The sequence below is a fragment of the Silurus meridionalis genome, chromosome 15 (genome assembly GCF_014805685.1).
Source record: "Silurus meridionalis isolate SWU-2019-XX chromosome 15, ASM1480568v1, whole genome shotgun sequence".
NCBI lineage: Eukaryota > Metazoa > Chordata > Actinopteri > Siluriformes > Siluridae > Silurus > Silurus meridionalis.
In genome coordinates, this window is record NC_060898.1 from 21151813 (window position 1) to 21178526 (window position 26714).

The 26714-nt window shown below is 40.4% G+C and overlaps 2 protein-coding genes across 2 annotated transcripts; one reads left to right on the forward strand and one right to left on the reverse strand.

The window, feature by feature from the left end:
- Positions 1 to 1542: 1542 nt before the first annotated feature.
- On the reverse strand, positions 1543 to 6476 carry LOC124398063 (organic solute transporter subunit alpha-like). Its single transcript, XM_046868075.1, has 8 exons — positions 6140 to 6476; positions 5530 to 5681; positions 5351 to 5424; positions 5037 to 5195; positions 4753 to 4864; positions 3681 to 3827; positions 2264 to 2369; positions 1543 to 1842 (listed from the first exon to the last, which is right to left on the reverse strand). The coding sequence occupies exons 1-8, from the start codon at positions 6210 to 6212 to the stop codon at positions 1673 to 1675; spliced, it is 993 nt and encodes a 330-aa protein (XP_046724031.1). The 5' UTR covers positions 6213 to 6476; the 3' UTR covers positions 1543 to 1672.
- Positions 6477 to 9866: 3390 nt separating this feature from the next.
- Positions 9867 to 26360, forward strand: taok1b (TAO kinase 1b). The gene is made up of 20 exons (XM_046867726.1): positions 9867 to 10506; positions 17402 to 17630; positions 17737 to 17808; positions 18536 to 18637; positions 18739 to 18784; positions 19984 to 20080; positions 20593 to 20706; positions 20799 to 20890; positions 20974 to 21067; positions 21226 to 21307; positions 21472 to 21639; positions 21771 to 21974; positions 22081 to 22218; positions 22406 to 22642; positions 22749 to 22877; positions 23717 to 23920; positions 24022 to 24261; positions 24471 to 24683; positions 24769 to 24951; positions 25269 to 26360. Exons 2-20 carry the CDS (start codon positions 17499 to 17501, stop codon positions 25785 to 25787), a joined length of 3066 nt encoding a protein of 1021 aa, XP_046723682.1. The 5' UTR covers positions 9867 to 10506; positions 17402 to 17498; the 3' UTR covers positions 25788 to 26360.
- Positions 26361 to 26714: the final 354 nt, after the last annotated feature.

Below are 26714 nucleotides of genomic sequence, written 5' to 3' on the forward strand. Positions count from 1 at the left end.
ACTTCAGAGAGAGCAAGAATGGGGAAAAAAACCTCAATTTTTCTGCTTTTATTAAGATTGCAGCGATCATGTCTAGTGAGAATTTTACCACTGAACTGCACAACTCAATGATGTAATAAATGGACATTCAGTGCCACCAAGATGAGGATGGGTTCCTTTTTGATTGTGGTTTCTCTCAAGGTTTCTTCCTCAAAATATCTCAGTGAGTTTTCTCTTCCACAAATTCCACTGGCTCATTAATCAAGGACAAACTTACAATTATAAGGAACAAACTAATAAGCAGTAAATACTCTTTTTTTCAACTTTATAACCTGTTTATCACTGTTGCTTTTAGACAATGTCCATTATTAAAAACGCCCTACAAATAAAAATGTATTGAATTGAAAAAAACCACTTTAGTCAAAAAGGGCTGACTATAGGATTACATAATCCCGGTCTATTACCTTGGACGTCTCTCAGATTTATTGAGAGAAGTGTCACAAAAATACACACATGGTTATATTTAAATTCCTTCAATTTCCCTCAAAAGAAGGAAGTATTATTCAGTATTATTCTAGTTATTAAATTAGTATTATTAATGGAGCGGTTAGATTATTTATCATAGAATGAGGATTTTCTGCATTTGATTTTTTTTGTATCTGAGAGCTGATATTGTAATAACACAAGTACACAAAAACAGTCATGTGAAAAAGACTGGATAAAGTGTCTTGGTAATAGAAAATACATGGGCTTTAGACCTGATGGGTAAAAAGCCAGAGTAGCAAAAACACCAATAAAATTGTCTTTATAAATAAAAAAATAAAAAACAATATGTTCAGTGCACCAAGAAAGAACTGTGCTGAAAGCAGCAGTTCATAGAAGCAGTTAATGGCAATCTGTATTAAATTTCTGTGGAAAACTATATTAGGGAAGGAGAATGTAGGATCTGGCGCACATGAATTAGTAAAAAGGAAAAGTCATTTTTCAGTAGTATGGTTAAGGTTTGTTCATAACGAGTCTAAGAATCCCCAGAGGCCTAAGAGATTTTTGCCATTTGACCATTTCTGAACTTTAGGCAAGTTACTTGTGCTAGAATTGGATTCTGGATATGCTAAATATTAACATAGTTTTTCTCCAATATATATTATAAAGTATATATTTTATATATAATATAATATACAGCATACAGACTTGCTTGAGTCACAGATTTGCATGAAACATACTTTAGATCCAAAGAAGTGCAAACAGCAGAAATAATATACAATACAGTATTTAAAAAAACATAGATGTATATCTATCTATCTATCTATCTATCTATCTATCTGTCTGTCTGTCTGTCTGTCTGTCTGTCTGTCTGTCTGTCTGTCCGTCTGTCTGTCCGTCTGTCCGTCCGTAGATTTTTTTTTACATATTTATGCTGTGTGCACTGCTTTGGATCTAAAGTGTGTTTCATTCATATTAGTGACTCAAGTTTTTAATATTGTGCTAGAAGCAAAATGTAAGTCAGAAAACTGAAAGAAATTCTGACAGCTGAGAAGGTTGTGATAATAGCAGAGTCTCCTCCAGTGTATAGTGTTTTTTTTATTATATTTATAATACTTTATACTGCACATCATACATGAAATATTGAAATACAAAAACACAAATACAAAAGATACAGAATTGTAATATATATTTTATATATTCTTCCTCATCAGGCCTCATGTTCCTCATCCAAGCATCGTTTCAAGCTGGCCTTAGCATCCAGGTTATTTTCACCCTCATAATGCTCCAGCTTGACAGGATCATACGGACGTCTATACAGCGTCCAGTTCACCAGCGTAATGATAAACATCTCCACAATCATTAACTGCTGACTGAGCACTATACAGAAACAGAGTCCATAACATTAGACCCACTGAATGCATAAGTTTGGCATAACGTGACCTACTTGGGGCATGTGTAATTTTATAATATTCTGCACTACAGCATACATATGGATTTTAATACAATAGATTTTACTGTGGAAATCAATACAACAGATGTAAACACCAGACTTCAATAAATGAAACTATGTACACATGTATGAGAGGAATACAATGCATATTAAATATGCAGATTATTTTCCTATATAGTATATAATATTCTATTTTATTTTGTATCTAATTTCACAAACCTTACAAAGTGAATATAGCGTATATATAAATATATTAAATATATTAAATATCAATAGTAAAGTCTTATATGTGGGTTTTACAATTATTATTTGTTACTTTAAATAAAAAATGACAAAAAAGATACTCACTGGATCCTCGCGCTGTGGACGAGAAGGGCGGCGAACAGGCAATTGTCCCATTAAGAGACAGGATATTAATAATAGCTGCCTGTAACTGACTCAGGACCAAAACCAGCTGAATTCATATGGACAATAAGAATTCATATTATATATCTCAGAGTATGATAACCAAACAACATAACACATGTTCATAGACTATATGGACAAAAGTTGGTGGACACCTGACCATAAGACTCGTGTGCACTTTTTAAACACCCCATTCCACATTTAGTCCCCATTTGCTTTTATTGTCTCCAAATGTTCCACTAGATTTTGAAATGTGCTTGTGGAGATTTGTGTGAAGTCAGGTACTGATGGATGTGATGTGAGGAAGCCTGGAGTGCAGTCAGGGTCCCAGATGTTCAATAGGGTTTATAACTCTATAGCAGGAGATCTTCCACTCCAAACCATTCAAACCATATCTCCATAGAGCTGGCTTGTGCACAGGGACGTTCTCTGCGGTAACAGGTTTGGGTCTCCTAGTTCCAGTGGTGGACAGTAACAAAGTAAATGTGATTTGTTACTGTACTTAAGTAGCTATTTTACGTATCTGCACTTTACTGAAGTATTTCCATGTGGGGAGACTTTTACTTTAACTTCACTACATGTCAAAGTCAAGTATCTTTTTTACGCAACTACATTAAGAGAAACCTGGTGTTTCTTTTTATTTATGAGCGGATAAAAAGTTCAAGCACGTAGCAATCCACCAATCAGGGTTTCGAACTTGTTTTATTGCGGCTTGGTGCTTAGCACAACACATGCAGTTCAGTGTTTTAAGTAGTTGAAAAGAATGTTTTGGGCTCATGATCATTTTATTAGATATCAATCAATGCGCTGAGAGTCACATTCGAGTCTTTTCACATGAACTGAGTTGATTAAGCAAAGAGTCTTGTGACAAAAATGATAATAGGAACATTATAGCCATAATAAATCATACTACTTTGGATACTTAAGTACATTTTAAGGCAAATACTTTAGCAATTTTACTTAATTCAAAGTTAACAAGGACACTTTTACTTTTACTGGCGTCATATTTTAACTTTAACTACATGGCTGGTGTAGTTCGTCTAACACTGCCCAGTCCAAAAGAAGGTAAACTTTAATGCTGTCACATCCAAAGACATTCTATACAATTGTCTGGGTGAAAAAGTCGGGTGTCCCAATACTTTTTGTCCATATAGTGTAAGAGTATAGAATGACGCAACACTACAGTAGCAGTGACAAGTAATTTATCTGGTTGGAACTGATAACTGATAATGTTCACGTCTTATCATGGGACAAAGCTAGTGTCCTATTTGAGACCCCACTGATAAGCATACTACTGCATCTATTCATAGAATTCCTTCCAGACAAACTTTAAATAAGACAACAACTGGACAGAACTTACCTGATACATGGCATATTTGGGAATGATCTTGATGCTGCTTAGTGTTCTTCGTATGTGCATAAACATGATGCCTACTGGCCACAAGGAAATAATAGTCAGGATTCCTATGAATGGGTTTATCCAGATAGTAGCTCCTGTTATGTCCAGCTGTGTAAAGACAGACAAGTAATCATACATATATCATAATGTTTTATTTATTGTTCACTGCAGAACATCAGAATGGCTAATGTTATCTCAGTCCCAGCTAGCATGAGTATTTCAGAAACGGATGGATTTACACATAACAATCTCTAGAGTTTATACAGAATAGTTTGGAAAACAAAAAACATTCAGTGACTAGCAGAAAATGAGGATAGAAAATGGCTGCCCGGAAGGTCACATTCATTCAAATAACCATTCTTTGCATTTTGAGATGTTTTCTGCTCACCACAGTTGTAAAAATTCATTATTTGAATTCCAGAAGCCTCCCAGTCAGTTCATACCTGTTTGTTCATTCCACTCTCTGAGGATTTTACCATCCACGGACACTGCAAATTTAGCTTTTTTTGTAATACTACGAATTGGCTTATTGCCACCCATGGAAGTATTATCTAAATGAAGAATGTAATCAGGGCCTAGCAGTAAGCTAATGAGTAACACTGGTTATTGCTGCGCACCGGGAAAGCAGAAGACTGTGATGCCATGCAATAAGTTTTGGCACAATGTTATTCATCTTGTTATAAGATGAGTTGAATTCTAAGCTCTATTGCATTAAAAATTCAGAACAATAGATTAGCTAACTACTGTTATTTGCACCGACTTTCACTCTTCAATTTAACAATTCTGGTTGGATGCTAACTGTATTTTGTTGCCTTGTACCATAACGTGCATCGACAATAAAGTTGAATTGAATCTATTCTGACATTTAAAAGATTTCTTCGAGCAAAAAAAAAAAAAGTGACCCAAGAACAAGCTATTCAAAAAACAGACAATTCAAACGTATGTCTGATTTAAAAATAAAGAATTTCGGATTCCCTAAATACACTATATACACTATGCATGTACTGAGATTGCGTGTAAGGCCTTTACATACATTAGTAACATCGAAGATTCCATTTGTCCATAAAACGATACTGAATACAGAGAGGACTGTCTTCATTATGGCGTACTGCAACGATCCCAGCTTCATCAGGAACAGTGTGCGCCTAAACAATCAGTAGTGTTAGGTTCTCACAAGTCTTTTATAGCATCATGCATGGTTTTTAGGATTAATACTGTTTACTCTCAACAAAAGATTTATGTATGTGGCTTTTCTGTGAGGTTTACACTGCGGAATCAGACCGATCTGGCTGATTGTGAACACTAGATCGAGTTTACCGTGTGATGGACGCTCGAGGGAGGCAGGGGCAGCAACAGCAACACGGTCCCGTGCTGATCTTGAACGTCTCATTCTCCGAGTACTTCAGAAAGGCCTTTTCACCGCCGCACTCTTCCAGCAGGAGGATCAGCACCTTGTAGATCACAATTGCGAAATATCTACACACAGAACAAGAATGTCGTCACGCTTTGATATTTAACACTTCTCCTTAATCCTCATATTCCTCTACAAGTCATAAATTGCAATAGACGTTAAATATTAAATTTTGCAGGTCAGTGACCTCTTTTCTTAGCATTCACAGTGAGAGTCTTACGAGTTAGAGGTCATATCTGTGATCATGGTGCTTCTTGGGATCCACATTCCAAGACACGACATAACAGCAATTGTCTGGAAGTGACAGGTAGATGTAATATGTCATGCCGTTCCATTGCACGACTTGATTAGGTATGAGGTTGTTGAAAAAACAAGCAAAATAAAAAAACACAGTCTTACCGGTGCAGCACCGCTGACCCATATGATAGTGGTTTTCTTTGGGTATGAGATGTTTTTGTAGACGTACAAACACTCTTCCAAATATATCAATAATGACATGCTGGCCATGAAAGTCAGGATGGAGTATAGTGCAATCCCAAACACATCCAGCTCTGTGAAAACGATTAATCATTTATTCATTCACATGAATAGAATAAGTGGTTTCATGCATGAGCAATGTTCCAGGCCAAGAATTTCAGTCCTGGAGCAATATCAAACTTTCACAGACAGTTATAGACTGCGGTGCATTGAATGCCATTGCAATATAGAAAAATAAACATATAGGTTGTGCCGTAAAAACAATGAACTTCTGCAAGATTTAGCAATAACTCAATAACTTTTCGTTCTATCGTAATAAAATAAAATCCATAGTATAGTACAGTATGTATAGCATTTATTAATGTTTCGTTAAGCAATGTTGTGTATTTAAGATTGTATACAGACTACATTTACAGTATCAACATACAACATGATTTACTATTCAAATATTCTTACAGCTACATTACGTCTGACCTGTAGGCATGGTGCCGAAGCTTATTCAGCAATCAATTAGTCAATTAAAAACACTCACGGTTAATAACATCCAAAGCCATTGGTGGCTCGGCTAAACATCTGGGATCGATAGTTCCATTTAAACCATCCATTACAAATACTGAAATTCATACAACACTGAGAAAAAAAAAACCCAGCTCCCTCCCTGTAATGGTTTAACCCAAATTCAAGCTGGAATCGGTTGTAACTAAAAATAAACTCGATGCATTTAGAGGAAAAACTGCTGTGGACTCCAGTGATAGCTGACCAAATAAAATCTCCACAGGCTCCTCCCTTCCGCTGTCACTGTCAGTCAATAAATCACAAGATCCACATATGTAGGTGATGGAGAGCGACCAGGATTGCCCTGAATGAAATCTAAATATCTACATCTCTACCAGAAATGTTTGGGTTTTGTTTTTTTTGGTTATATGGAATATTTGTAATAGTTACACTGCAGGCTTTCTCAAATGTCTTGGTTAATATGTCAGGCAGGTGAGTCAACAGCAATGAACAGCAATGAAGTTACAGCAATGAACTTTGAAAGGGAAACTAAGGAAACTGATTTGCTGAAAAGCCACTGGCAATAAAGGCCTCCTATCATAAAGTTAGAGATGTTGGAGGGTGGAAATGGTACCATTATGTACTTTATGCAGGTGGATAAAATGGTGTTTCTCCTTGGTGATTCGGACAAACCCAAGGCCAGGTTTCAAGGAAAACATCAACAGCCTGGGTTCGTTTTTTTAACATTCTCCTTGACCAGGAGTTCTGTTTGTCTTAGCTATACAAATATGACTGTATGGGTCATGGATTATTTTATAAACAATGGATTCAGCTGAAATGACAAAAACAATAAAAACATAGTCAGAAAAGTCTTTGGAATTTTGATCAATGGAAATAAGTGCACACTCATTTTTAGGTGAAATGCAATTTAGCCTCTCTTACATTAGGTTTGCCAGCCATTAGGGCACTTTCCTCGTTCCTTTTCTCAAGGTTCAGTGCGTGGGTTTAAGGTCATTTACCTTTGGCACGCCTTGTAGTAGGAGCTCATTAGGTTCTATTATCTACATTTTGTTGTGTACAACAAAAAAATAAAAAAAGACAGTGTTCCACGTGTAGACTTTAAAGATAACCGGAAACTGCAACACTGTAAAAAGGAGGGAGTTGATTTTAAAAGTAGACAAGGTCAATGTCAAGTCCATTAACTCATCTCTGTGTTACACAAAGTACAGATGAGGGATTTTAAAATACCTGCACTACCAAGCTGCTGGGCCCTTGAGCAAGGCCCTTAACTATTAACTTCTCAGTTGTGAGTCACTCAGGATAACAGCGTATTCCAAATGCCATAAAATGTCAATTATACATTTCCTTTTAAGTATGTCGTCTCGTTAATGGTCCCACACGTTCCACCCTTGTTCCCTGGATAATCTCACATGGATACTGTAGACTTGTACATTAAAACTGCAGATGTAATAAAGATTATGACACTCATGCTGAACAGTCTTTCAACACATTTTGTACACATATTCTTTCTTGTGTCATCTTATGGAGGTTTTTTCTTTGTCACTGTTGCCTCTGGCTTGCTCATTAGAAATCTAAATCTACATCAACACCCTAATTTCTATAAAGCAGCACTGTATTATATTGTTACAAGTATTAAATTGATCAAATTCAACCTGGGTCAATGACAAACCCACATCTTTAAAAGCATGGCACAAGATTATTAGAGAAATAATTCCCTTGGAGTTCTTGATCTGTGTTACTTCAGACTACTGAAGATTTTCACCTAATTTTTGGACTCCATACCTCAATTATATCGATGTCTTTTGAAGTAATATTTTGAGTTTTGGCATGTGATTTTATTTTATTTTATTATTATTATTTTATTTTATTGATTTAATGATTGATGTTTTTCCCCCTCCCTTTTCTCGCTCATCTTCTTTTTCAATAGCATTGTAAAAGTTGTAATGTAATCAAACTGCTTAGTTAAAACGGTTGTACAATTGGAACACAGAGAATTAAGGGCCTTGCTCAAGGGCCCACTAGTGGCAATACTGGGGCTTAAAACCCAGGAGGTTGTGTAAAGATAACTTGAACTTAAGTTCATTACTTTTTCTTTACTCTATTTTAAAAGTATTATCTATCTATCTATCTGTCTGTCAGTCAGTCAGTCAGTCAGTCAGTCAGTCAGTCTGTCTGTCTGTCTGTCTGTCTGTCTGTCTGTCTATCTATCTATCTATCTATCTATCTATCTATCTATCTATCTATCTATCTATCTATCTATCTATCTATCTATCTATCTATCAGTTTCCTTTTAGCTTCCAACAATTCCAAAACACAGAGTGCCTTGTACCCAGTATTCCCACATGGATTCAACAGATTTTCCATTTATTGTCCACCACAGTTTGGGGATGAGCCTGCAGAAAACAGGTCCAGTGATAATTTACTAGCTTTAGTAAGAGGGTCAGTGCACAAAATGAACCAGCCGCGCTGAATTCAATTCCTCATGGATTGTAAATTGATGAGTTTATTTTTAGAATTAGGTGAATGTATAGCAGTACTTTATCTTTGGGTGGGATAAGACTGATTAATGCATTACTAATTTCTTTATCGGAATTATTTTGATTAGATAGCTGACCTCATTAATGTTTACCTCAGAATATCCCGGAATATGAAAATATAGTTTTGGTAATTAAGCTGAGAGAAATGTAACATTCAGACAGGATCTTTGGGTATATAAACTTGTGACATATACTGTATAAAGGCGGTCAGTGACATTAAGGTCTCTGACCCCCTGAAAGCCATAATACACTATACACGTTGCACCAAGTTTCTCTGAGGACATTTTTTCAGTGCATGTTAATGGTTGTCTAGAAAGGTTGTCTTTATCTATTTCTTTTATTACATTGGTTGTTTATTACCTCGTAGTTGTGAATGCACTTATAAGGCTACACATTGAAAAAAAATTTAATGATCATTTCAGTATTCAGTGGATTAAAAAGAATATAGACTGAAATGACCATTAAAATGTTTAACCATATTACCCATCTATGCTGTGTCATAGCTAGAATATGTGAAGAAAGAATTACACTTTATAAGCATTGTATTTGGGTTGATTGGGGGTTCCTCCAAGCAGCCACTGCCACTCTGGGGCCCTTGAGCATATCTCCAAGTCTCCTGTGCTCCAGGGGTGCTGTATCATGGCTGACCCCAGCTTTTTATCATTGCTGGAAAAAAAGAATTTCTCTCTAATACTCCAATGTACATGTGGAAATTTAAAAAAGCCCACTTATTGGAGACGGTTAAGTTTATTTCTAGAGTGTTTTTCACAATAAACATTGTTTCAATGCAGCTTCACAGCACTTAAGAGTTAAAGGTGTGCAAGCCTGCAGCAAGGAAAAACTCCTTTAGATGTTCTAATGAACAAAACCACGAGAGGAACCAGACTCATGAATTGGAACCCGTCCTCATTTGGGTTGATATAAAGAGTGTGATTATCAATCTTAACACCATGGAGTGAAAACTACCATGAGCACCGGATTGTGTGATTATGATTATCCAGTCAGTTGACGTTGTGGAAACAGGTGCTACTGAGCAACTCAGAAAAATCGAGCTCAATAAGCCATAGCTCAGTGGTTCAAAGCTCAGCTTAATGAGCGCAAGGTCTGGGGTTCATGTCCCAGTATCTCCTTGAGCTTGATGTGATACTAGGGCCCTTGAGCCAGGCCCTGAAAAAAAAAGACCACGTGTATATATTAGGGTTTGTTTATTTGCGTTTTGTCTCCATCTGGTGGTCAGAAGCGGAACCACCCTCAGAATGAGTGTGGGGGAAAACAAATCAGTGCCTGGTTGCTGAGTTTTATTTCCCTGCATGTAAAAGTTTTACAGGCAGAGCCACGGTCCGGTTCTGGTGTCAGTCCAGGGCGTCCTGCCTGCCCGGTTTCAATCAGGAATCAAGAAGCGTGTCGGGATTGTACTCGAGGGGAGGAGGAGGTGAAGAAAAAAAAAATTGCAGCCGCCATCTTTTGGAAGTGACTGGGAGTGGAGAGTTAGCGCTTAACGCTAGCGTTCGGCTGTTGACATCGGGATTGTTTGGCATTTATGATCTGAAGCTGCGTCCGAAAAACAACAACAACAACATCCCATGCAACACTCATTTTTCAATCCTGTCATTTCAACGACTTGGAGGGATTCCGCAGGGGCAGAAAAGGAGTAATAAATCCCCCTATCCCAGGAGTTCAGCGGCAAATCTGGGCTCCAGTCCGTCCGTGGCTCCAGGAGGCCAGTTGTTTGCTAACACTGCGCTTCCCTGGATTACTGCGTCGGAGGCTAGGTGAAGGAACCAGCCGAGCCACCGCGTCCCTTCTCTGGACTTCTGGTTTGGGTCGAAACTGGCCGGTTGGACGGGTAAGATTTCCCAGGACATGGTTTTTATTGCACTACAGTGTCGCAATTTGAACCGGACAGGCGGTAAAACCCAGGCGGCTCATCACGGCTAGCATGCAGGCAGTCAGGGAGTGAACTCACTGCAGCAAGGTGCTGGTGGTTCTGGTGGTGCTGGACACTAGTTATGGTTAACCAGGTTCAACTAGTCATCAGTTCACAAAAAGTGACAACAGAAGGATTTTTTGGTTGGACATGACATGAAGATTTGGAATGATTAACATTGAAGGCTGGTTAGTCATATAGTTGAGTAGTTAGTTGGTTAGTTATTTATGGTTATGGTTAACTAGATAAACTACTCAGGGGTTGACTAGTTCATATAGAGTGTAAAAATAATAATTTTTTGGTTGTACCTGACAGGAGGTTTTGGAGTGATTACTATTGGTGGTTATTTATCTAGTTAGTTAGTTAGTTAACTGGGTAGTTAGTTATGGTTAACTATGTTAATCTAGTCAAGGTTGAGTTGTTCCACAGAGTGTGGACATATATATTTTTTATGTTTTGATTGGACATGCCATGGCATGAATATTTGGAATGATTAACATTGAAGGCTGGTTAGTCAGATAGTTGAGTAGTTAGTTGGTTAGTTGTTTATGGTTATGGTTAACTAGGTAAACTACCCAGGGGTTGACTAGTTCACATAGTGTGGAAATACATATTTTTGGTTGTACCTGACATGATGGTTTGGGATGATTAACATTGGTGCTTAGTTAGTTAGTTAGTTAGTTAGTTAGTTACTTAGTTAACTGGGTAGTTAATTATGGTTAATCTAGTCAGGGCTGGCTAGTTTCAAAGAGTGTGGACATATAATGTATTTATTTTTTCTTCAGTTGGACATGACATGGCATGACAATTTGGAAAGATTCACATTGGAGGCCGGTTAGATAGATAGATAGTTGGTTGGTTGGTTGGTTGGTTAGTTAGTTAGTTATGGTTAACTGTTAATCTCATCAGGGTTGACTAGTTCTACAGAGTGTGGACATACATTTTACCCAATTATTTGGTATGACATGAAGGTTTGGAATGATTAACATTGAAGGCTGGTTAGTCAGATTGTTGGTTAGTTTGTTGGTTGTTTTTTATGGTTATGGATAACTAGGTAAACTACTCAGGGGTTGACTACTTCACATAGTGGGGAAAGAATTATTCTTTGGTTGTACCTGACATGAGGTATTGGGATGATTAACATTGCTGGTTATTTATTTAGTAATTAGTTAAGTGGGTAGTTAGGTATGGTTAAACACGTTAATCTAGTCTGGGTTTACTAGTTGCACAGAGTGTGGATCTAGTTAATCAGAAATTGAACATGACATTATGGTTTGGGATGATTAACTTTGGTGGTTAGTTAGTTAGTTAATCTAGTCAGGGTTGACTAGTTCCACAAAGTGTGGACACTTTTTCTTTAGTTGGACATGACAAATGATTGGAGGCTGGTAAGTTAGATAGTTGGTTAGTTTTTTGGTTGGTTTTTATAGTTATAGTTATAGTTAACTAGGTAAACTAGTCGGGTTGACTAGTTCACACAGAGTGGGGACAGTATTATTAAGTTTACCATGACAAGGGTTTGGAATAATTAACATTGGTAGTTAGTTAGTTAGTTATGATGTTAATTATATGATAATCTAGTCAGGGTTAACTAGTTGTACAGAGTAGCGACAGGATTATTATGTTGTTGGACCTAATATGACAAAGTTTAGGAACAGTTAACATTGGAAGCTGGTTGGTTAGTTAATTAGTTACGGTTCACTAGGTTAAACTGGTCAGGTTTGACTAGTTCACAAAGAGTGGGAGCAGAATGACTAATTATGAAGTTGTTTAGTTAATTAGTTGGTTAATTAGTTGGTTAGTTAGTTAGTTATGCTTATGGTTAACTCTGTAAATCTAGTTTACATAGAGTTGGGACAGATGATATTTCAGTTGACATGCCAAGGGTTTGAAATTATCAATAATGGAGGCTAGTTAATTAGTTAGTTCTTTAGTTAGTTATGGTTAACTATGTTAATCTAGTCAGGTTTGACTAGTTAGAGTGGGAACAGAATGATTTTTGATTGGACATGACATGGGGGTTTGGAATGCTTAACTTTGAAGGCTGGTTAGTTAGTTAGTTAATTAGTTACTTATTTAGTTGGTTGGGTAATATTAATTGGACCTCGCATGACGGTTTGGAATGATTAACATTGGAGGCTGGTTAGTTAGATAGCTGGTTAGTTAATTATGATTATGGTTAACTAGGTTAAATTAGCCAGGGGTTGACTAGTTCAAATAGAGTGCAGATAGTAATATTTTTGGCTTGGCATGACCTGAGGGTTGGGAATAATTAACATTGGTGGCTGGGTGTTTAGTAAGTTAGTTTTAGTTCAGACTGTTTTCCTTATTTAAGGATAAACCTAATGACCGAATTTGGACTTTTCAGACCTTTTAATAGAAACCAGGTTTTTCCACAAGATCTCCAGGGTAAAACCTTCAGGACTCCAGTGGTCACCTGCTAATAAACCACTAGATGACAGGGTTGGAAATGGTGTTTGTATGTTCTTGAATTGCACATGAGGCACGGCCTGCTTAGTTTTCTGGAACTTGGATGTTCCTTATGTTGCTTTGGACCCTGTCGTGGCTTTGCAGTTTCCTGTATGAAAAAACTGTGAAGCTTGCCGTTTCCTCTGTATACGGCGTTATGACTTCTCAGGAGAGTGAAGAGACTTTAATCTAGACAGACATATTGAAGGTTTTAACACCCAGCTGACTTGGTAATCCTCATCCTTATGAGCAGCAGCAGCATCCCTGTATAATCTCAAACGTCTGCAGCATCGTCGTATGTCAAACGTATGTCATGTGAAACATCTCTGTGGCATATTTGCCCAGTTTCACGTTGTTCACATTTGGTGTAACTTTCTGTCTATGGTGAAATCGAAGACGTGGTAATGCACATGGTCAGAATAGCACCAGTCAGCAGAATTAGTCTAGAAGCTTTTTGATTCCGCCTGGTATTTAGCTAGCTCACTGAGCTGAGCTTTTGATTGCTATTGGCCGTCCTGGTAGTTCAACGCAACGTCATTCCGACTTTCTGTCTCAGAAGTAAATACAGACTCGAATCACGGTTAAGAACGAGTATCCCAATATATTTTTCTTGATCTCCTGGTTAGCCGTGATTCCCGCCTGAATTCATGGCCTGCTGACGTAAAACTCGTGTGGAGCATCAACAGTGAATTACGCTTACAAGAATGTTACAATTTCCGGATCGCTGCATGAAGAGTTGCTGAAAATTTCAAAGGAATTTATAATCAGATTATCAATGATTGAGCTGTCAAGGACATGGAGTGCTTCCAATCTGCACCGTAGTCAGAAGAACGTACGTAGAATGTGTTCCTACGGCTCGTCATCGTTTCACGAGGCTGTAACGTGTCAAACTGCAAAAAAATAAACGAATAAAGACCCGGGCGGTCAGATCAAAGGATCGGACGACGCAGAACATTTGTACAAACGATGTACGTATGATCGGAACGAATACCACAGATGACTGAGATGCCTCCTCGGGTCGTAGAAGAATGCGGAGCAATTAACCCCAACCCTCTGCAGCAGGCTGACATCTTTCAAATTCGCCTAGCCTGATATTTACTCTCTCTCTCTCTCTCGCTCTCTCTACGCGCTCTATCCATCGCTAGCATCGGCGTATTTACAAATTGGAATCGTGAGGGGGAAAAAAAATCGGAATTGCGAGAACTCTTCGCCTCTCGCCGTTTTCTCCCCCGTTCCTCTGTTTTTTTCATCACGCAGCGTCTTCTGTGTTACCTGTCCAGAGCGCTCCAGAGTTTAGCAGGGTGGCGCGACAGTATAATGGTCCGTGGGGAAACGCAGTGCTCCGCGTTCAGTTAAATATAAGCATTATAAAGCTTTGACGTCCACGTCAACGTTCATGGAACCGTACACACAGGAGCTCTTTGAAAGAAAAATGATAAGCATTCCAGTCATTCTTTTGTATGTACAGTTTAGAAGTTGAAATACGTTACATACCAGGAGTGTTTATTTAAATCGAGTGACGTGAATGAATGATCGAATTCGACCGTCAGATCTATCAGCTACACTTCAGCCAATGTCTATAAGACGTTTTTCTCACGTTCGTATACGGTAATAAAAAATGGTTATTCGTACCAGCAGGTAATAAAACAAAAACGTCTCCTTTTAAGAATGGTCATTCGCACGTCTTTACAACATTGCTGTCGTTTTTTAGATAACGTCAGAACATTCCATCCCGGCCAAACATAAACTCGTTATAAATACCTGCAAACAAGACACGAGACAAACTGTTCCCAGTGTGAGTGGATTCAACTTTCGGTCGTATTTTTCACTGCTGTCACCTCGCTGACCTCAGGTTCCAGTATGGTCTTATTATCAGATAACCTACGTGACACGTTCGGTTACGCACAAATGTTTATTTCGCTAAATGCCGGAAAAAACTAATTGATGAAGAAAAGATCAGTGTGTGATTTTGATAGAAGGTTTATTTGAACAGCGAGAGACAGAATAATGACAACAACAAAAACACATTTCAAAAAAGTTCGATTTGTATTTGAATGTGTGAAATAAGTATTTAACCCCTTCGCAAAACATGACAGTACTTGGTGGCAATCACAGAGGTCAGACATTTCTTGTAGTTGGCCACCAGGTTTGCTCACATCTGAAATCTCTCCAAGTCATTAAGGTTTCGAGGCTGAACCTTCAGGTCTGAACCTTCAGGTCTGGAGACTGGCTCGGCCACTCCAATGTGCTTCTTCTTGAGACACTCCTTTGCCTCGCTTTGTGTTTTGGGTCATTGTCATGCTGGAATACTTGGCCCTGTCCAACGTCCTTTGACGTGGTGCAGTTGTCTTGTCCCCTGAACAGAAAAACACCCCCAAAGCATTATGTTTCCACCTCCATGTTTGATGTTAGGGATGGTGTTCTTGAGGTCATAAGCAGCATTCCTCCTCCTCCAAACACAGTGAGTTGAGGTGATGCCAAAGAGCTCGGTTTTGGACTCGCAACACTTTCACCCAGTTCTCTAAATCATTTAGATGATTATTGGCAAACTTCAGACAAGCCTGTGCATGTGCTTACTAGATTACTGCAGGATTTCAGTCCCTCATTGCATAGTCTGCTACCAATTGTTTTCTTGGTGACTATGGTCCCAGCTGCTTTGAGATCATTAAAAAGATCTTCCATGTAGTTCTGGGCTGATTTCTCACCGTTCTCATGATCATTGTAACTCCACGAGGTGAGATCTTGCATGGAGCCCCAGGCCGAGGGAGATTGACAGCTATTTTGTGCTTCTTCCATTTGCGAATAATCGCACCAACTATTGTCACCTTCTCACCAAACTGCTTGGCGATGGTCTCGTAGCCCATTCCAGCCTTGTGTAGGTCTACAATCTTGTCCCTGACGTCCTTGAACAGCTCTTTGATCTTGTCCATGGTGGAGAGTTTGGAATCTGATTGAATGATTGCTTGTAATTGCCATTTACATCAAAATACAAATATATAAATAAAAAATAAGTAAAAATAAAAAAATCTATTTTTTTATATCAAACAACAAAAAAGTCACTCACTGTACAGTGTTTTCTTAATGTTTTAGTTTGAAATGATCCCAAAGTTTTCTGTCGTTTTCTTTGACCAGAATCCTATAGAAGCAAAAAAAAAAAATCTAATTTTCTCTTAATTCTGAGTTTATTTCTAATAAAACTGACTTTTTTCTTTCTTGCAATTCTGAATTTTTCTCATGAACATCCATCATTTCTGGTGCATCCACCGGTAACCACTTTGTGGGCCTGAACTTTGAAGCTGTAGGTGTATGAAGCTCCTCTGCTTCATCTGTCTTGTTTCTTCTGGTCCAGAGCTGATTATTAGACAGAGTTCTCTCCAGGGACCCTCCTCTGATCAGAGGCTCAGTTTGATGCCATGCAATTCTATTGATTCAAGCCTTTTTCATTTTTAATGTGTAAATCTTTCTGGCACTACAGAGGAGGGTGACGCTGCCCGATGGGCTAAAAAAGGAATTGTGAGGGGGAAAAAAAAAATCGGAATTGTGAGAACAAAAGTCGGAATTTGGAAACTTTTTTGTTTTTTATGTGTCTTCTATATGAATCTTCTCTTCGCCGCTCGGCGTTTTCTCCCCTTTCCTATGTTTTTTTCATTATGCAGCTTCCTCTGTGTTACCTGTCCAGAGTACTTCAGAGTTTAGCGGGTGGTGCGACAGTATAATGGTCCGTGGGAAACGCAATGCTCCGTGTTTAGTTAAATATTGTTCAATTTATTTTTGTATATGACTTCCTCGAGGAATCGTTTCAGCCCCAGTTGGTTGGTGAGATGATTGTAATAACTTGATTGACACTATATGGTTACGAATTTGTGGTTTTTTTTTTTAAACATCCTATTCCTTTTAGTCCCCTTTTGCTGTTCTAACAAACCTCCACATTTCTAGGAACAGGTTTCTAGGGTGTTGGTAAAGTCAGTTACTGATGTAGGTGATGTGAGGAGACCTGATGTGCAGTCAGCGTTCACATTAATCCTGTTCGATAGATTTTTAGATCATCCACATACATCTGGACTATGTAAAGTATATATTCATGGAGCTGGCTTTGTGCACAGCAGCATAAAACACAGGTTTGGGTCTCCTAGTTCATGTGGAGGAAATCTTGTCTTTTTTCACCTGTATTCTTTATTGTTTGTTGTCTTCAGAGGGGAGTTTTAATTTTATTGTTTGTTTGTAGTGTATGATTTCTGGTGTTGTTTTTTTTTACTGGTCTGAGGTTGTTTCCTAATTGTATTCCTGAGAAAAACCTGTGGTTAAGCCAAATCAGTGATTTTAATAGACTGTGTGTTTGCCACAGGTCCCTATGCACACGCTGCCACTCTCTGGCAGATGAGTCATCATCGGGGGCTTGCGCGTCGCAGTCGCACGGCCAGATAGTCCCCTGCGAGCGCAGCATGCCCTCCACCAGCAGGGCAGGGAACCTCAAGGACCCCGAGATTGCAGACCTGTTCTTTAAGGATGACCCTGAGAAGCTCTTCACTGACCTGCGTGAGATCGGACATGGCAGCTTCGGGGCTGTGTACTTCGTAAGTGTTTTTCGTAATCGCCTCCTCACCTCATTTTTCCACTGAACCATTTGCATGTAGAACCGAGTTTATTTTTCAGTTTATTTATATCTGTGTCTGGCTTCAGGCACGTGACGTGCGGACCGCAGAGGTGGTGGCCATTAAGAAGATGTCCTACAGTGGAAAGCAGTCCAATGAGGTGAATTGATCTGAGCTAAGCGGTGATTTCTGTCTGTTTTTTTCCTGTGAATTATGTTTTCCTATGCTCTTTTAGAAATGTCTTGCAGTTCTCCATCTGTGTTTTGTGTTTTACTTTATATACTTAATAATGGAGGTCGACCGATGCACCGGTTTTGCCGATTAATCGGCACCGGTAGTTGATCGCTGGCTTTATTGTCTACCTGCAAAACTCCATACCGATAGGTTTTCCAGGTTGCGTTCTACAGTACGACAGCGGCCTCTAGAGGCGAATCACTGACTATGCTGTTTAATTGAATTGTTTTTTCCTATTGATTATGGATGTAATTGTTTTTATCGATTTTTGGAGTGTTACTTTTTGTTCCAGGTTAAATGGGTATTTTATTTTTTTTTCGCAAAATTTATTTCTACAATTAATATATTTATTTTATTTCGCACATTTTCATGATTTTGGTACTGTTATTTAATGATTTATTTTTTATTGTTGTAATTAAGTTCTGTATTATTTTACCAACTTTATCGGTTGATTAATCGGTTATCGGCAAGTAAGATCCAACCTAACTATTAGTATCGGTCGACCTCGCAGGAGGAAAGATCTCGCAGTTGTTGAATGATGTGATGTCGCACCATAAGGGTTTAACTGTGCTTGGATAACCTGGAGAGTGTATTGAAAAAGAAATCGCACTGGTTATAACTCTATTGGTTTTACTCCCCCCCCCCAATAACAGAAATGGCAGGACATCATCAAAGAAGTAAAATTCTTACAGCGAATTCAGCACCCTAACAGCATAGACTATAAAGGATGCTACCTACGCGAGCACACAGCATGGGTATGCAGCCTTTGCTTTCGTCCATCTCCTTCCTAGCACAAAGGCATTCTCATTTATCAGACCTTATCTCTAAATACATTCATTCTCGATTTCCTTCTCAGCTTGTGATGGAGTACTGCTTGGGTTCAGCTTCCGACCTCCTTGAAGGTAAGCTTCTAAACCGGACTGGAAAACGGGTTTGGGTTTTCTAGTTCAAATGAAGGAAAATTTTATGCTGCCACATCCAAATCCATCCCATACAAGAAGAGAAGAACCACATCTGGCTGGAAAAGTCGGCGTCCCAACACTTTTGTAGGCGTAGTGTATTTGTATAGGTCAAGATCTTTAGTTTGAGATATCAGAAAACCTTTCAGGGGTCAGTCAAATTCACGGTTCACCAACACGTCCACGTGAAGCATCATCTGTAAATACAGTTTGTATCGGTAAACATTCTGCCGCACAAAGAAATAAAAAACGTTGAATGTTAAAATGAAAGAATGTTAAAGGAACAAGAAACAACAGACGTGATTTTTTTATTTAATTGTATACAGTGCAGGTGGTCCCCGAGTTACTACGGTTCGATGTTTCGATGACAACAGTGATAGTGAAAATATTTACAATTTTTCTGCATTATAAACGTTTTGCGTGTGATACATACGGATGTTCTCAGGATGTACCGTTCTACTGAAATGTCTTTCTCTCGCCAGCGGTTCAGTTTAATTTTCTGAGGGTTTTTTTTGTTTGGTTTTTTTTTTTTGTCTGTACGTCTATTTTTTGGGTGTTTTTGGTGTTTCAAAGCACAATTTTAGATCATGTTTCTCTCCTTTTTATTGGAAACAGAGGGGGTCTGGCTCTGCCCTCCATTCGCAAAGTGCCGCTCGTCCACGCTCCCGCTACCACATATATATATATCCTGTATGGTTTATACAGCACGGTAGATTAAATCGCTGTGTTTTGCTAAATTACAAACTGGACGTTTTTTTATTATTTACAAATGACAGTATACAATCTCATACTGATTAGGAAGGCTAGAGCCATGTCTCGACTTACCATATTTTCAAGTTATGATAGGGTCATCGTATCTCCATCGTAAGTCCGGGGACTGTGGATCCTAGCAAAAAGAAATGCTTATTTTATATTTGTATATATTTTTCGAAGCGTCACACATCCTGCGGTAAACCCTCATCTCCCCGCAGAGCGAAAACTGCCCCAAAGGTTCCACCTAAATCCTTTTATTTATTTATTTTTACTCAGCTCATTTCTCAGCTTTATACACAATAAGTCATTCAATATCAGTTTTTTAATACTAGCACAATAATCAATCATTTGTTTTTCATATCATTTGTTTTTCCATTTGTACATTACAGTTCACAAAAAGCCCCTTCAGGAAATTGAGATTGCCGCTATTACCCATGGTGCTTTGCAGGGGCTTGCCTACCTTCACGCTCATAACATGATTCACAGGTAAGTGAATGTTTTGGGTTGTAACCAGAACATAAATGGATGTAGTTCCTTTTATGTATTTGTTTAGTTTTTGATGAAAAGGTTCATTTCCGACAGTAGAAATGCTTCATATCTGGAATCCCACATGACACGTCTTCATAGTGCCTTACTCCAAAATAAAATCAATTCTTTATTTCTCCCAGACAATCATACGGCATCGTCCTCGTAGCCGTTTCTTATACTACGACCAGAAATCTTTTCTGATGTTTCTGGAATGGAATAACCCCCGCAAAAAAAAAAAATCTTTGATGTCGCTAGCTTACTCAATCACAAACTACGGAAAGCAACTTTAGTATTTCACGTCACTCCTTCCATTAGAGGCTACTTCAGATCTGAACCTGCTTCATAAATACATTTAAAATACATTTTGAGCAATAAACAGACACAGATTATGGCATTATATTACTCTTACTGCACACTTTGTCTTCCAACCTCAAATATTAGGTTATATATTCTCCTCTTGTTCTGTTTAGGGATATCAAAGCTGGGAACATCCTGCTGACTGAACCTGGCCAGGTGAAGCTGGCAGACTTTGGTTCTGCCTCCATCGCTTCTCCGGCCAATTCTTTTGTTGGGACGCCATATTGGTGAGCACAGACGCTACATATGCGATTATACTACTGTCTTACAACATAAATGCACTGTTTCTAATATCTTGTCCACCTCGATCTCCTTCCAGGATGGCCCCAGAGGTGATTCTGGCTATGGATGAGGGGCAGTATGATGGAAAAGTAGATGTCTGGTCTCTTGGGATCACCTGTATAGAACTAGGTATGAAGGCTGAGTTTTAGAAAGCTACAATATGGTACTGAATTAGATGTGAAATCCTTTGGTCTCATCTTTGTCTCTCGCAGCGGAGAGGAAGCCGCCTCTGTTCAATATGAACGCAATGAGTGCCTTATACCATATAGCGCAGAATGAGAGCCCAACACTGCAGTCGAGTGAATGGTGAGTCTCCAGTGCGAATGAGCTCGAGCAGTTCTTGGAATAGATCAGCAGTCCGTAGACTGAAAGTCCAGAGAGAGAGAGTTCTTTATTTTTTCCATTTTTTTTTTTTTTGAACAAAGTTGAATGTGTGAACAAATACGTTGTTTTCTGTCTCCTAGGACGGATTACTTCAGAAACTTTGTCGACTCTTGTCTTCAGAAAATCCCCCAAGACAGACCACAATCCGACGACCTGCTCCAGGTGATCATTTGTAACACTGTTCTTCTTCTTAAAAAAAAAAATCAAATAAAATACAAAACTTAATTCTGTAGTAAAATGATAAAATGATAAATTAGTCAGCTTTGATTTAGGATGCACCAATTTATATTTTCAATACAATATTAACCTACCCACTTTGCCCACAGCATGCATTTGTTCAGCGCGAAAGACCAGACACTGTCCTGATTGAGCTGATCATGCGGACCAAGGATGCAGTCCGAGAGCTGGACAACTTGCAGTACCGCAAGATGAAGAAGCTCCTTTTTCAGGAGGCCCACAATGGGCCAGCAGCTGAAGTTCAGGAAGGAGATGAGGTCTGGCTCGTACACTCTGATCTTTAAATCCCGTTTTACGAATAATTATTCATATTCAAATGAAGACTCTGTGGTGTCATGAAAGGCTGCTTAGACGTTTTTTTTGTGTGTGTGTTTGTGTGCACGTGTAGGAGCCTGAGCATGGGGCTGGGCGTACAGGCACAGTGAATAGTGTAGGAAGTAACCAGTCCATCCCCAGCATGTCCATCAGTGCCAGCTCTCAAAGCAGCTCTGTCAACAGCCTTCCTGATGCTGCAGATGATAAGAGTGAACTGGACCTGATGGAAGGAGACCACACGGTCATGTCCAACAGCTCGGTCATTCACCTCAAACCTGTACGTTCAATTAATTCTTCACTGACAGATAACTGAGATGCTTCTCATGTAATCAAGTTCTTATACTGGTAGGTCCCCTCACTTTTTTTTCCCCTCTTTTTCACAGGAAGAAGAAGAGGTTTACCAAAATGACCCGGAGGCACGTGGTCATCCATCAGAGGCCCAGGCAGCTCCAGCGCAGCCGCCCCCGCGCAAATACCACCGCAACCGCGAGCACTTCGCCACCATTCGCACAGCCTCACTGGTGATTCACTGAGAGCATGTTATTTAATGGTTATTTAATGGTCGTAAGGGTGGAGTTTACGCTGTTACGTCTGGCCACCGCACAAAACTTTTAATATTGTCGTATCACAATCGTAAGCCAAACCATCGTAACTCTGAGACTAACTGTATTTGTGCGGGGTGTAACTCACAAGGTCTTTGCCCTCTAGGTGACGAGGCAGATGCAAGAACACGAGCAGGACTCTGAGCTGAGGGAGCAGATGTCGGGCTACAAGCGCATGAGACGGCAGCACCAGAAGCACCTGATGGCCCTGGAGAACAAGCTCAAGGCCGAGATGGATGAGCACAGACTGAAGCTGGACAAGGAGCTGGAGACTCAGCGGAATAGTTTCGCAGCCGAGATTGAGAAACTGGTGAAGAAACATCAAGCGGCCATGGAGAAAGATGTAAGCATGTATCAGCTCAGGAAAAAAAATGTTCTTCTTCTTCCAATTGCTGCACCTTCGTATTTAATATATAACTGACCACATATTTATATTTTGTGTTTTTAAGGCCAAGTCTTTTGCCAGCGATGAGAAGAAGTTCCAACAGCACATCCAGGTCCAGCAAAAGAAAGAGTTAAGCAGCTTTCTCGAATCCCAGAAACGAGAGTATAAACTACGCAAGGAGCAACTGAAAGAGGTTTGACTTCATACTTTTACATGTTATTAGGCATGCGCTTTTCCGTAACTGAGGCCGACGCGATTCGCATCTCCGATGACACGATACATTAAGGATACATGTAAAGCAGCTACCGATGCGATCCGATTCGCCCAATTACAGTGCAGTGCAATCACTTTTTATTTATTTATTTATTTTTCTTCTAACGCATGGCCCTTTTATAAACGACTTTGAAGTGCAAAAAAAAAAAAAAACAGCCGTTCTTTTCCTGTTCTGTGTGCAGGAAGTTACAGCTCTACCTCTGCCATGTTAATCTGTATTCTATGTGACTCTCAGGACACGCCTCGGTCTCCGTAGTGTTCAGCAGCAGCGGCGCTCAGAGAACGCGTTCGAGAAGCAGTTTAGCGAAAAGAAATCAATCTACATATCAAATATTCGTCACAAATTCTTGGTCACTTTTTAAATAATTAAAATATAGCGCATCTACTAAGAATTATATACAAATGAATTGTTTTTTAAAGCGATGCAAATATGTTAAACGGTGCATCGCGATACAAAGTGCATACATGGTGCAGGTCTGCTCGTCCCCTACCTTCTCCCATGTCTACTTCTTAAGCGATGTTTCATGGCACATTTGTCTCTGAAGCAGCAAGGAGATGCAACACAGCCCTGAAAGTGTAACCTTTAAAGCTTAGCAGTCATTGCTACTAGAATCTGCTTCTAGAAGTTTCAGGAGAATCGGTATGCAAATGAATCAGGGTGGAACGAACGCTACGGGAGAAACAATTCAACACAACTGTAATAAAGATGTTGAGTCACAATTCAGTGTCCTTGACATGCCTCTTCACTCGGCACTGCAGGAGCTGAACGAGAACCAGTCGACCCCCAAAAAGGAGAAGCAAGAATGGTTGTCCAAGCAGAAGGAGAACATCCAGCACTTTCAAGCCGAGGAGGAAGCCAACCTGCTCCGCCGACAGCGGCAGTACCTGGAGCTCGAGTGCCGCCGCTTCAAACGCCGCGTCCTCATCGCCAGACACAACATAGAGCAGGACCTCGTGCGAGAAGTACATCAGCATTTGACTGCTCGGTTTTACTGATGTAACGCTACAAAATTGTTGCCAGATATATTTTTTCCCCTTCGCCCTGTTTCTTTCCTTCAATGCAGGAGCTGAATAAGCGCCAGACCCAGAAGGACCTGGAGCATGCCATGCTGCTGCGTCACCACGAGTCCATGCAGGAGCTGGAGGTGAGGCAGCTAAGCACCATCCACAAGATGAGGACCGAGCTCATCCGCCTGCAGCACCAGACCGAGCTCACCAACCAGCTGGAATACAACAAGCGCAGAGAGAGGGAATTGCGCCGCAAGCACGTCATGGAGGTCCGACAGCAGCCCAAGAGCTTAAAGGTCGGCGTGAATGTATTTGTTCAGTCCTCCATAAATACATAACCAGCTGTTTTTTTTTTTTTTTTTTAACACAAAATTGCTTTTTATTTATTCATCACACTTCTTTCTTGTCCTGTTGTTTTTGTGCTGTCTTGTTCTGTCTTTCTCTTCCTCCCTTTCCCTCTCTGTCCTTTATTGCTGCTGCCTCTGTGCCTGTCTTTGTGTCTCAGTCCAAAGAGCTACAGATCAAGAAGCAATTTCAGGACACGTGTAAGATCCAGACACGGCAGTACAAGGCCCTCAGGAACCACCTGCTCGAGACCACGCCCAAGTCAGACCACAAAGCCGTGCTGAAGAGACTGAAGGAAGAGCAGACGAGGAAACTGGCCATTCTCGCCGAGCAATACGATCACTCCATCAATGAAATGCTCTCCACACAGGCCGTAAGTGTGGAGGAAATGTTCAGCCCAGCACAACCCCACCATGTCACCTTGTCCATCACGCTTTCTCCTCTGTCCTGCTTCTCAGTTGCGCCTGGACGAGGCCCAGGAGGCGGAGTGTCAGGTGCTAAAGATGCAGCTCCAGCAGGAGCTCGAGCTGCTGAACGCGTACCAGAGTAAGATCAAGATGCAGACAGACGCGCAGCATGATCGTGAGAGGAAAGAGCTGGAACAGAGGGTCTCGCTGCGCAGAGCCCTCCTGGAACAGAAGGTACGTGTTTAACATCAGAGCGCATTTTATATTAGTGGTGTTCGAAAATATCGATGCACGTGAGTATCGCAATATTTTGTTTGCCGATACTGTATTGATTCTCAAAAACGCAAAAAAAGACATTTATGGAATTTGTTTCGTTACGAGTTTCCCGACCTCTAGATAGCAAAGCAATTTTCATATCTCGAAACTTAAACAGTGACAGGAAGTATTAGTAAAAAGGGCACGCTACTGATCTCAGCGTTAATATCCACCTGTTTCCTGGGGGCGCTGCTGTAAAAAACATAATTCCCCTTTTTTTTCCCCCTGTGTCTCAGATCGAGGAGGAGATGGTGACACTGCAGAACGAGCGCTCGGAGAGAATCCGCAGCCTGTTGGAGAGACAAGCTCGTGAGATCGAAGCCTTCGATTCGGAGAGCATGCGCCTTGGATTCAACAACATGGTGCTGTCCAACCTGGGCTCGTCTGACGGTCACAGCCACAGCTTTCCAGGTGCACCGGGTGCATGGGGTTCACCGCACAGTACCGGATCACAGGGGCCGCAATGGGGGAGCAGCCAGCAGGGCCACCATCATCATCACCACCACTACCACCACCACCACCAGCACCATGCCAGCCAGAGCGGCTCCATCCAGCAGCCATGGGGACACAGCGGGCATTCCCCCTGGGGACACCACGGCGCGGGTGGCAGCCAGCGGTCCAGCGGCAGCGGAGCACGGAACAGCCCTCAGGCGGCACACCGGACCTCAGCGGGAGGCCGCAGCGAGCAGGGCATGAGCAGGAGTGCCAGCATCGCCTCTCAGATCTCCAACGGCTCGAACCTGTCATACACATAAACCACCCCACTCTAACACCCCCCTCCCCCACACACACACATACGTGCAGAAACTCCTTCTCACACACACACACACACACACACACACACACACACACACATATATATACCTACGCCGAGAGGGGCATGATGCCAGGGTCAGAGAGGAGACACAGAGCTGTTTGGGGGTATTTACTCCCACTGTCCCTCTTCTACAATTATAATTTTTTTTGCAGTTGTGAAAACACGCCCCTGAAAACAAAATGCACCTTAATCCTCTTTGGGAACAGATTCAAAGAGTTTAGAAATCTCACTCCAAAGCTAGAGAATGCACTGGATATGACATGAAGTCATTGTGACAGTGTCTTAATATGACCGATGGAATGTGTGTGCGTGTGTGTGTGTGTGTGTGTGTGTGTGTGTGGTTATAAATGTCTAAGATAAAGAGCGCTGGTGTTCGAGCAATTATAGAGGCATATATATATATATATATCAGGCATAACATTATTATATAATCAGTGTTATTCACTTCACCGCTCATAATGTTATTGACGTGTTGGAAAAAAGAAATGGGCGAGCGTAAGGATTTGAGCGCGTTTGACAAATTGTGACGTCTAGACGTCTGGGTCAGAGCGTCTCCGAAACTGCAGCTCTTGTGGGATGTTCCTGGTCTACAGTGAACCGGCGACAGGGCCGAGGCTCATTGATGCACGTGGGGAGCGAAGGCTCGACGTGTGGTCCGATCCAACAGACGAGAAACTGTAGCTCAAACTGCTGTAGAAGTTCATGCTGTTAATGTTCGAAGGGTCACAAGCAGCCAAAAAGGCGACCAACACAATATTGGTATGCCTGATTCGTGTGTGTGTGTGTGTGTGTGTGTGTGTGTGTGTGTGTGTGTGTGTGTGTGTGTGTGTGTGTGTGTGTGTGTGTGTGTGTACATAAGGAGTCC

Excerpts from the sequence above, each read along its gene's own strand:
- taok1b (XM_046867726.1), top strand. The coding sequence starts at position 17,499 with ATGCCCTCCACCAGCAGGGCAGGGAACCTCAAGGACCCCGAGATTGCA. Across the intron at positions 20,081-20,592 it reads GCTCATAACATGATTCACAG|GGATATCAAAGCTGGGAACA; the intron begins GTAAGTGAATGT and ends TGTTCTGTTTAG. Across the intron at positions 22,219-22,405 it reads CCATTCGCACAGCCTCACTG|GTGACGAGGCAGATGCAAGA; the intron begins GTGATTCACTGA and ends TTTGCCCTCTAG.
- LOC124398063 (XM_046868075.1), bottom strand. The coding sequence starts at position 6,212 with ATGGATGGTTTAAATGGAACTATCGATCCCAGATGTTTAGCCGAGCCA. Across the intron at positions 5,425-5,529 it reads GGGTCAGCGGTGCTGCACCG|ACAATTGCTGTTATGTCGTG; the intron begins GTAAGACTGTGT and ends TGTCACTTCCAG. Across the intron at positions 3,828-4,752 it reads GAATCTTCGATGTTACTAAT|CTGGACATAACAGGAGCTAC; the intron begins GTATGTAAAGGC and ends GTCTTTACACAG.